The 10,814-nt window shown below is 38.6% G+C and overlaps 2 protein-coding genes across 2 annotated transcripts; both read left to right on the top strand.

Annotated features, from left to right (window-relative positions):
• The first annotated feature begins 1,932 nt into the window (after window positions 1–1,932).
• On the top strand, window positions 1,933–7,373 carry LOC133716275 (uncharacterized). Its single transcript, XM_062142983.1, has 7 exons — window positions 1,933–2,948; window positions 3,270–3,456; window positions 3,544–3,771; window positions 3,860–4,092; window positions 4,176–4,303; window positions 6,630–7,249; window positions 7,362–7,373. Exons 1-7 carry the CDS (start codon window positions 1,933–1,935, stop codon window positions 7,371–7,373), a joined length of 2,424 nt encoding a protein of 807 aa, XP_061998967.1.
• Window positions 7,374–9,541: 2,168 nt separating this feature from the next.
• Window positions 9,542–10,814, top strand: LOC133716274 (uncharacterized). The gene is made up of 5 exons (XM_062142982.1): window positions 9,542–9,774; window positions 9,879–10,106; window positions 10,177–10,412; window positions 10,502–10,580; window positions 10,773–10,814. Exons 2-5 carry the CDS (start codon window positions 10,053–10,055, stop codon window positions 10,812–10,814), a joined length of 411 nt encoding a protein of 136 aa, XP_061998966.1. The 5' UTR covers window positions 9,542–9,774; window positions 9,879–10,052.

Below are 10,814 nucleotides of genomic sequence, written 5' to 3'. Positions count from 1 at the left end.
TGACATGAGCTGTAACTGACCATGTAACTGATCATGTAACTTACAATATATGTATCTGGCCAAGTAACTAACTACGTAACTGATTATGTAACTGCAAACTCAATGCTAACCTTCTTATTTTTTCAACAGAATTTAAACATCAGAAATGGCAAGAACAAAAAGAAAAGAAAGGGAACCAAGCGATGATGACGAAGACTACCAAGAGGTGGAATCAGAAGATGAAGAACACGATCGAACGATACACAGAAAGAAGAATTCGAAGAAGAGCTTGAAGAAATCAAAAAAAAGGAGACAGGAAGAAACAGAAGAAGAAGAACCATCACTGAAGAAGATTCTCAAGAAGAGCTTGAAATCAAAAAAAAAAAGATAGGAAGAAACAGAAGAAGAAGAAAAAGTAGAACAATCACCAAACAAGGGTTCCTCTTTGGTGCTGTTTCAAAAAACTGAAGCAGCACCAAAGAGGAAGAGAAATGTGAAACCAGGACATGTGCAGTACAGGTGCACATTAATAAGTTTCTTGAACACAATTAAAGAAAACAAGAAGAATCTCAGTGCAAGAACATTAGATTTGCTCAGGCAGTCACCATTTGGAAATATTGTCGATGCATTCCATGGTGGCTACATAGAGGAGAAGGCAGCCAAGAAATCTGATGATTTCATTACACTCCTCCTGCAGGCCTACGACCATGAAACTGACCTCTTCTTCTTTGGAAAGAATAAATTCAGGATCTCGACAAGAGATATTTCAAAGATCCTAGGAATGCCAGAAAAAGGTGACTTGGTCCCAAAGACTTCTGAGGGTGCATATCAGTCCGACTTTGTCCAGCAGTTTTTTTCAAACACAGCGAGAATTAACAAGAAAGCCGTGGAGAAAGCTCTGCAAGATGCGCTGAAAGACAATCCAACAACAGAGGATGGGATTAAGAAGAAGGACAAAAATGTGGCAAGATTAATCTTGCTGGACTTGTCCATCAAGTTTCTGTTCCCAAACGCAGGAGGAACAATTTCATGGGACTACGTCAAAGCCTGCGAAAATTTGGATAAGATCGGATCTTATGACTGGGCAAGGGAAGTTGGAAGCTTCTTAAAAAAGTCTATAAAGACTTTGAAAAAGAAAACGGAGTCAAGCAGCCCATATGGTAATATGGGGGGCTGCGTTCTGATAATACTGGTAAGTTACTGTCAGACTGAAATGTAACTGGTCAAGTCACTAATCAAGACAAACTGCATGTCATTCGTCAAGTCACTATGACTATTTTTTTTTTTTTTTTTTGTGCAAGCAGTATTGGTTCTGTCAAAAGACTGGAAAAATCAAGCCAATATCTGGAAGGGAGAACGAAGATCATGGGATGAGAAAATGGGACATCCAGAAGCTGATATAGAATTGGACAAGTTTTAACAGCTTGAAAAAACTAGAGGTATTTTCTTCTCTGTCAAAGTAGTTGTCACTGGACACGTCACTGGCCAAGCAACTATCTTGGTTAAAAGTCACCGATTAAGTCACTATCACACTGCATGTCAATGGCCAATTCACACTTCATGTCACTGGCCTTCATAACTGTTGTAAACATGTCATTGCTCATGTCACATAGCATGTCACTGACATATTGAATATGTTTCTTTCAGAAAATCTTTGAAAACCTGAAGGAGGATAGAGAGGAATCAGAATCCGAGGAAGAGGAGAATAGATCAGATGAAGCAAAGACAGTTCCGGAAGGAGAGGAAAAAGGAACTGATGATCAAAATTGTGAAAACAAAGAAGATAACGTACAAGTTGAGGTGGCTGAACAGGAAACAACTTCAGAAAAAAACAAGTGGGAGAAAGAGCTTCAGAAAAAGGAGGAGGAGATAAGATATATCACTGTGGAGAAAGATAATTTGAAGACAAAACTGAACGAAAAGGAACAGGAACTAAGGAAAATCACGGAGGACATGATGAATCTGGAGGAACAAAATGCTACACTTGTGACCGAGAATTTCTGCCTTGCATCATCGGTGAAGGAGTTAGAGATAAAATTGAAGGAATTGGAGCAAATGTTGAGCCAAAAGACTCACACCTCAACAGCAGCTCAGCAGCACAGCTCCCCACCACCTACCTCTGCAGATGAAAAAAATGAATCAAATGGAGCTGCATCTAAGGCTGCTGAAAACGCAGAAAATAAAGATCAATCGACTGTTGAGGAAGCTCAGTCCCATGGCATCTGCACAGTCGAAGAATGTGCAGCAGCAGCAGCAGCTCAATCTCCACCTCACTGCACAGTGCAAGAAGAAACTCAATCGACAACTCCATCGCAAAAGGACTCACTGTTCCAGAGCCCCACAGTCTGCATGCTCACAGTCGAAGAAATGGAAAAACAACCTGACATGTTTCAGATAGTGAAAAGTCCTGTAGCTGCGCGTGGCCTTCCACTTTGTACGTTGAGCCCAGAGAAAGAGCAGAAGACACCAGAGGAGAACAAAAAAGGCGAGTTAACAATGCGCCTTACAGAGCAACATTCTGGTGAAACTGTATCATCAATGGGTCTCTACTCTTACGTTGTGAGATTAAAGAATAGGAAAAGAATACAGAAAAAGGACAACATTTACTGGTGGGGGGATGTGAAAGCAAAACGAAAGAAGAAAGCAAAGGAGATTGAAGAGAGATTGAAAGAGGCTGAAAAGAAAGAAAAAGAAGAAAAAGAAAAGAAGATGAAGGCCTCACTGCCAGAGGCTGAAATTAAAAGGATAGAACAGATGGTAGCACAACAGAAGTTGGACGATGTACCAGAGGATGTTCTGGAAGCAATAAGACAGATGGACGCTGCAGAAAATGCACAAATCAATAAAGAGCAAGAGGAGAAACAGCTACCTCCTGAGGTCGTAGACTGGGAGGAGAGCAAAGTATACAATTTTATGGACCAGGACACAAAGAGGAGAGTCCAGAAATACTGGCAAAATGCACCATCAGGGTAATGCTTTAATTAAGTTAAAATTCTATTTTAAACTTATTGTAACTGGCCAAGTAACTGTTTATGTAACTATCAAAGTAACTGGCCAAGACGAAAGTTCTATTTTAAACTTATTGTCACTGGCCAAGTCACTGTCCATGTAACTGACAAAGTAACTGGCCAAGTAAAGTCGCTGGCCAAGTCACTGTCCATGTAACTGTGGAAGTCACTGGCCAACGAGTTGGGCAAGTGAAGTCACTGGCCAGGCCAAGTCATTGGCCATGTGATTGTTAAATAAACGACATCACTATCTATGTTACTTACACTATTCATTCTTTGCAGAGTATACTTCTGGGATGGAAGACAGTATGGAGCACAAGTTTCAAGACAGGATTTAAAAGACATGATCATGGACGAACCGATAGCAAGCAATTGCATCGAATGTTATGGAATTCTCTTGACTGATCAGCTGTTGGAGAAAGAATCACAAGGCTTGGATGTCCCAACTTTTATGAATCCCTTGTGCTGGGTAAGTAGTGGAACGATTATCAATCTACAATCAAAGCAAATAATTCTTAATTGATAATAACTTGTCTTCTTTTTTTCTTACAAACAGAATTCTGCAGAAAATTTGACGGTGTATTATGTACATCTGTACCTCTGCGAACCACTGTTCCAGAATCTGGCAAGATCCAACTATATATTCTTCCCAATCTCACATGAATCAGGATTTCATCATACACTGCTCATTTTTGACAAGGAATTAAAGAACTGGTCCCACTGTGATTCAAAAAGACCGAAAAAATCATCAACTGGAAAATCCTTTAAAAATGTACAAAAAATGGTAAGGAACACTTTCGTCATACTAATTTCATATATTTAATTTAAGCAGAAAGCATATTATTGATTATGTTGCGATGTTGGAAATGCAGGTTGACATGGTAGAACTTTGGATGACAGCAGTAAAAGAACAAGCCGATGACATGCTGGAACAGGGATGCAGAATGAAATTTGATGAAAAGAACAGTTCAGAAGAAGAACTGAAAATGATGGAAGTTCCATTGACTGAAACCGAGAGAGAAAGCATAAAGTGGATCAAGAATAACTATAAAACAAAAATGGCAGTGACAGAACTCAAAGACAACCCTCAGCAAGCAGAAGATTCGTAAGTACACAGCTCTTTAAAAATGTCAATATAATCATTATAAAGTTCAAATTCATTTACTTCAATTTTTATATGATGAACAGATTGGATTGCGGACTTTTTGTAATGTACACAATGGAGAAAATTTCGAAAAAAGGGAGAGTTCCAAAGAAGCTCACAAAGGATGATATTTTGAAGTTTAGAGCTCATGTTGTAAAGTCATTTGCAGAAAGTAGGCACAGCTGGAACTCAACACATGAAGAATCGTAGAAATTTGTTCAGGGAATAGGATAGGTTATATAGTTTTTTCGAATTGATTCATCATATATATCCATTCATTTGTTCAATCGGAATTTCAATTTTTTAATATTTTCTTGCAGATATTGCTTCAGTATATAAAAGTTTGTTTGATATGATCTTCTGAAACGAATTCATGTACTTAGGTACCTTTTAAAGTAAGTAACTGGCTAAGTTACAGAGACACTGAATGTCACTGGAAATGGCAACCTGTATGTCATAGACCAAGTCACTGGTCAAGTCACTGTACGTCTCAAGTAACTGGCAATGTCACTGACAACGTAATTGCCCAAGTAACTAGCCTAGACACTAAACGAGAAAATCAAAAAGTCTACAGATCTTATAGCAAGACACTGAACAAGTAATCAGCCATGATTTGGCAAAAATAATTGTAAAAGGTAATGTCATGAGCCAATACATAAAGCAAGTAACTGTAAAAAAATTCATGTCCTTATGTAGCCTATAAAGTAACTGGCCAAGTCACTGGCAAAGTAACTGTAAAAAAATTCATGTCCTTATGTAGCCTATAAAGTAACTGGCCAAGTCACTGGCAAAGTAACTGACAAAGTCACTCACTAGCAAAAGACAAGACATTACCAAACTGATCTTTTTATTTTTAAATGCAGCGTGCCGCTGCACCGCGACTGCAGCGTTCCGCTGCACAACAACAAACAAAGTTTAAGTTTCAATTAAAAATCTGTAAAAGCTAATGTCATGAACCAATACATAAAGCAAGTAACTGTAAAAAAAATTCATGTCCTTATGTACCCTATAAAGTAACTGGCCAAGTCACTGGCCAAGTAACTTTAAAAACTAATGTCATGAGCCAATAAATAGAACAAGTACCTGTAAAAATTAAAGTCACTGCTTATGTCACTTTCTATGTTTGAAATTACCTATCTAACCATTCAACTACAAGTAAACTGCCAGTGGCAGTTATCTAACCCGAGCGCGACTATTTCTCTTGGTTCATTTTCACAATTTCAAAACTCAGAGAAACTTTATACGATTTTTGCCCTAAACTCAGAGAACCTGCTCAAAGATTTTCTCTCCGGCTAAAACAGCGGACAACGACTGCTTTCCTCCACCGTGAACGGTGGGTAAGCAAGAGTGATTCACCGACTAAGCCCCAAATTCTAGGGTTCTACAAATTTACCGAAAATTTACCGGTAACTTCCTCCTCCTTCTTTCATATAATTTCGATTTGAATAGCTTGCGTTTTGTTTGAATTAGAAAAGACATATTTCAATTACATGTGGAGTCTCATCAGAAAATGAATTTGCATGCGACATTTGTTTGAATTACATGTGGAATCTGATGAGAAAATGGTGAGACTTGTTTAAATTACATGCGGAATCTAATAAGAGAAAATGATGATTTCTGTTTGAATTACATGTGGAATTTGATGACAAAATGAATTTCCATGTTAGTTTTGTTTGAATTACATGTGGGATGATGCGAGAAAATTTCAGCATTTTGTCATTGTTCAATGTCTTTGTCACTGCCCATGTCGCTGCACTGGTCACTGGCTATGGTCATGTAACTGTTCATGTCACTATCATAAACATGTGCATAAATATGTCACTGGTTAAGTAACTGTCAAAAATAACTATTGAATTCTAATTTTCTTAACTGTTTACAGGATTTTTTTTAAAAAGTTCGAGGAATGGACCAAATAAAAAGAAAACAAAGTGAGGAATCTGGAGAAGAACAATCTGAAGGACAAAGTCCAGAAGAAACAATTGCGGAAAAGTTGAAAGTGATAAAATGGAAGAAACTGAAAGAGAGAAAAAAGCGAAAGCAGAAAACTGAAGATGAAGAAGAATCAAGTGAAGATGAGGAAGGAACAACTGGAGATGAAGAAGAATCTGATGAAGAACAAGTCCGGCGTAACAAGACGAAGAAGGATAAAAAGAAGAAAACTGGAAAGCAGAAAAGAAGAAAACCGGAAGGAACTGAAGATGAAGAACAATCTAATGAAGAACAAATCCGCAGTAAGAAGAAGAATAAGATTAAAAAGGAGAAAAGAAGAAAAAGGGAAGAAAATGAAGATGAAGAAGAAGTTCGTGCAAAGAAGAAGAAGAAAATGGATAAAAGGAAGACAAAAAAAGAGGGTACAACGAAGAAGGAAGAAACTGACGAGGAAGAAGATACAAAGGATGATGAAGAGGAAAAAGTCCCAGGGAAAAGGAAAAGATATGTAAAAGAGGGTTATGTGCAGTATCGCTGTACAATGCTTGCTTTTCTGAAAACAATTGCAGAAAACAAAAATAACCTGACTGAAGGTACTTTAGAGCTGCTGCAGAAAACACCCTTTGCAACGCTGATAGATGCATTCCATGGAGGTTCAATTAAAGAAAAGGATGCAAAGAAATCAGATGATTTAATCACACTTCTGCTACAAGCATACAACAGTGACACAGACCTTTTTGTGTTTGGGAACAAGAAATTCAGAATGTCAACAAGTGATATATCTATGATTTTAGGAGTGCCGGCATCCGGGTTATCAGTACCAAAGACCAAAGAAGGGGCATACAAATCTGAGTTCGTGAGTAAATACTTTGACAAAAAGCAGAGGATCAACAAGACGGCTGCAGAGGAAGCTTTGAAGAAGGCATTGGCAGAAACTCCAGAAACAGGGGATGAAAAAATGAAACGGGAAAGAAATGTTGCCGTATTAGTACTCTTGAACCTTTTCATCAAACTCCTGTTCCCAAACTCTGGAGGAACAATATCTTGGGACTATATAAGAGTATGTGAAGAGGTGGAAAGTCTAGGAAAATATAGCTGGGCAAAGGAAGTTGGCGACTTCCTTAAAAAATCAATTAAACGAAAGGCAAAAGAATCCCAAAACATGGCAGGTTGCGTGATATTGGTGATGGTAAATTCCCGTAACTTGTTAAAAATTTGTTTATGCATCATTTTGCTGTCGTATGCTGTTGTAAGTACAAAAACTAGATCAGTGTCATGTCACTGTTAAGGTCACTGGACAGGTAACTGGCTAGGTCACTGTTAATGTTACTGTCAAGTTTATGTCACTGACAATGTCACTGTTTATGTATTTGCATATGTCATTGGTTATGTTTGTGATATTCATATGGGTAAGCAGCTGTTTGAAAAATAACTAACTAGTTTTCTATTTTTATTTTTTATTTTCCAAACAGTATTGGTTTTGCCACAAGACGGGAGTAGTGCCGCCAATCTCTGGAAGAGAAACCGAAAAACACGGAATAAGAAAGTGGCAATTAAAGACCCTGATAGAAAAAAAAGGGGATTTCAACACCATGGGAAAGTTGAAGGTATGTTAATTTGATGTAGATAAACTAGGTCAATGGTCTTGTCACTGCGTCTTGTCACTTGCTCAGTGACCTGGTCTTGGTCAGGTCACTGACCAAGTCATTGACTATGTCACTGCTCATGTTATTGTTATATTTTCATGTCACAGTGCATGTATCTTTGCATGTCTATGATTGTGTTGTTGATTTATTTCTGTCACTGCTTATGTCACTGACAACTTTTGTAATTTTGTTTCAGAAAATCTTTGATAAAGTTAAAGAAGATGCAGAGGAAGAAGATTCTGAGTCTAATACAGACACATAAAGTAAAGAAAAAAAGAATGATGGGCAAGAAGATAATGTTGAAAATAGAACCAGTGGAAACATTAAGGATGAGAAGATGGAGACAGAGATAGGGAAGACCAATGAAGAGAAGAACGAATTACAGAGAAAGCTGGAGGGAAAGGAAGAAGAGCTAAGTGCTTTGAAAAAAGAAGTTGAGGAGAAAGAAAAGGAAATTGGCAAAATAAAAGAAGAGAATGAGGATGTGTTATTGGAAAATGAGGTGCTGAAAATTGAGAAAGCCTCACTAATTAACAGAGTGAAGCACTTGGAGGGCATAGTGATGGCACTAACTGAGAAGTCTGAGTCGCCAATAGCACGTCCAGGTGATGACAACGACTCAACTCCTCCTCCCCCACCACCTAGTTTCCCTCCGCCAAAACCAAAGGCCCCTCAGGACAAGCCAACTGACAGCAAGCACTCCAAAAACACAAAATCTCAAGGTGGTAGTCAGGGAACTCAATCACAACCTGCCTGCTCCACAGCAAGCGCATCTGAGATGGCATCTGCGGAACCTCACTCAACCGACCAAGGACATCAGTCACCACTTCAATGCCTTGCCCAAGCAGCTGCACAGATTCATTCACCAACCTCTCCTGAGGTTAAATTGAGAATGACGGAAGATGCTTGCACACTGAATACTGCTTGGGTTAATGTATTGTTTGTGTTTCCACCTCCGGGCGTGTTTCAAACTCCACCTCCAAGAAAAGTCAGTTTGGAAGATATGCAAGCAGAGCCAAACAAGTATCAGATCATTATATCACCAGAGGTTCAGCCTATTTTTGACGTCGAACCAGTCAATTACATTTCTCCTACAGAACAGATGACAAGAGCTGAGTTCATCAAGCCAATTTTAGAGGAGATATCAGGGCAGGACTCAGAATCTATTGGCCTCTATTGTTATGTGGTTAGGACGAAGAGAAAGGAGAGAGTACAAAAAACACATCATATTTTCTGGTGGGACGAGGTGAAAGAGCAAAGGCAGAGGGCGAAAATGACCAGAATCACAGCACAGGAAAAGAAAAAAGGACAGACAGCTGAACAGAAGCCACAGGAGGAAGTGATACATGATTTGACGATTAATGTGGATGACGAGGAACAAACAGAAAAAAACGAAATTGAAGTGATAGATTGGCAAAAACGACAACTGTACAACCTACTTGACAGCCCAACTAAAAGCAAATTACAGAAGTACTGGAACAAGGCAGAACAAAGGTAATGTTTCATGTTACAGCTCACAAGATAGTGACTTAACTTGCCATGTAGCTGTCTGAGTCACTGGACAAGTCACTGTCCAGATCATGGCAATTGTCATGTAGCTGTCTGAGTCACTGGACAAGTCACTGTCCAGATCATGGCAATTGCCATGTAGCTGGCCTAGTCACTGGTCAAGTCACTGTCCAGATCATGGCAATTGCCAGGTAGCTGGCCAAGTCACTGTCCAGATCATGGCAATTGCCATGTAGCTGGCTAAGTCACTGATCAAGTCACTGTCCAGATCATGGCAATTGCCATGTAGCTGGCCAAGTCACTGTCCAGATCATTGGCAAGTGAAAAGTAACTGGCTAAGTCACAGGACTAACAACGTTCTATGTTATGCAGCGTATTATTCTGGGAGGGAAAAGAGCCTGGAAGCGAAATCACAAGGGCAGATGTCAAAATGTTCATAAGCGATCAATCAATAGCAAACAACTGGATTGATTGCTATGGGGAAATGTTGAAGGATGAACTGCAAAACGAAAGTTCACAAAGTTTGGGAAGATCTGCTTTTATGCATAGCATGTGTTGGGTAAGTATGACGAGCACTTTCTCATAAACATTGAATCCTTATCTCTCATTCTTTGTTTATTTATAACTCGTTTTATGTATTTCTTTCTTTCTTTTTTTAAATAGTATTCGACAATACATTTAACTGTGAGAAACCTCCATCAATACTTGTGTGAGCCGCTGTTCCAAAACATGGGAAAATGCAGCATGCTTTTCTTCCCAATTACCCATAATGAAGAATTTCACCACACGCTCTTGGTCTTTGACAAGGACATACCGCAATGACTGCATTTTGATTCAATGAAACCAAGAAGAGCAGGAACAGGGGAGTGCTTTAAAAGTATAAAAAAATTGGTAAGAAACTTCTTACTGACCATGTAACTTACCATGTAACTATCACTCACTAATCTGTTAAAAACTACAGGTTGAAATGGTCGAGCTGTGGATGAGAGCAGTGAAAGATCAAGCAGATGATATGCTGCAGCAAGGCTGCCGAATGAAATTTGACAAGAGTCAAAGCACTCACACAAAATTAAAGATGGTTGAAAGTATTTTGAGCGATGACGAAATAAGAACAATAAGCTGGATAAAGGAAAATTATGATGGTGGAAGGATCCCTTTGAACCATGCCAGAATCTGCCCCCAACAAGACCAAGGATCGTAAGTCTATATTCAAAAATTTAAAATGATAACTTTACTGTTACTAAGTTGGTCAAAATCATTAACTTGAAATTTTTAATTGTCAACAGATTAGATTGCGGACCTTTTGTAATGTATTACATGGACAGAATGGCAAAAGAGGAGAAGCTGCCAAACAAAGTCACCAAAGCTCAGATGATTAAGTTCAAAGCTCAAATATTCAAAAAATTTGCAGAACATAAGCAGAGCTGGAACTCAGCAAATTAAGAATTTTAGAAATTTGTTTGTTTAGTTCAGAATTTCAGAAATTTGTTGTTTAGTTCAGACTATGACTTGTATGGATCTTTTTATTCAAGATTAATGCATCTTCTGAATTCATAGGGCAAGTCTGACTATGTAAATATGAAGGCCGCATATAATTGA

Source organism: Rosa rugosa, chromosome 6, assembly GCF_958449725.1.
Source record: "Rosa rugosa chromosome 6, drRosRugo1.1, whole genome shotgun sequence".
NCBI classification, from domain to species: Eukaryota; Viridiplantae; Streptophyta; class Magnoliopsida; order Rosales; family Rosaceae; genus Rosa; species Rosa rugosa.
Note: the sequence above shows the minus strand (reverse complement) of the source record. Positions and strands in the feature narration are given on the sequence as shown.

Excerpts from the sequence above, each read along its gene's own strand:
- LOC133716275 (XM_062142983.1), top strand. The coding sequence starts at position 1,933 with ATGATGAATCTGGAGGAACAAAATGCTACACTTGTGACCGAGAATTTC. Across the intron at positions 3,772-3,859 it reads TTAAAAATGTACAAAAAATG|GTTGACATGGTAGAACTTTG; the intron begins GTAAGGAACACT and ends TTGGAAATGCAG. Across the intron at positions 4,093-4,175 it reads CCTCAGCAAGCAGAAGATTC|ATTGGATTGCGGACTTTTTG; the intron begins GTAAGTACACAG and ends TATGATGAACAG.
- LOC133716274 (XM_062142982.1), top strand. The coding sequence starts at position 10,053 with ATGAAACCAAGAAGAGCAGGAACAGGGGAGTGCTTTAAAAGTATAAAA. Across the intron at positions 10,107-10,176 it reads TTAAAAGTATAAAAAAATTG|GTTGAAATGGTCGAGCTGTG; the intron begins GTAAGAAACTTC and ends TAAAAACTACAG. Across the intron at positions 10,581-10,772 it reads TGCCAAACAAAGTCACCAAA|GGCAAGTCTGACTATGTAAA; the intron begins GCTCAGATGATT and ends CTGAATTCATAG.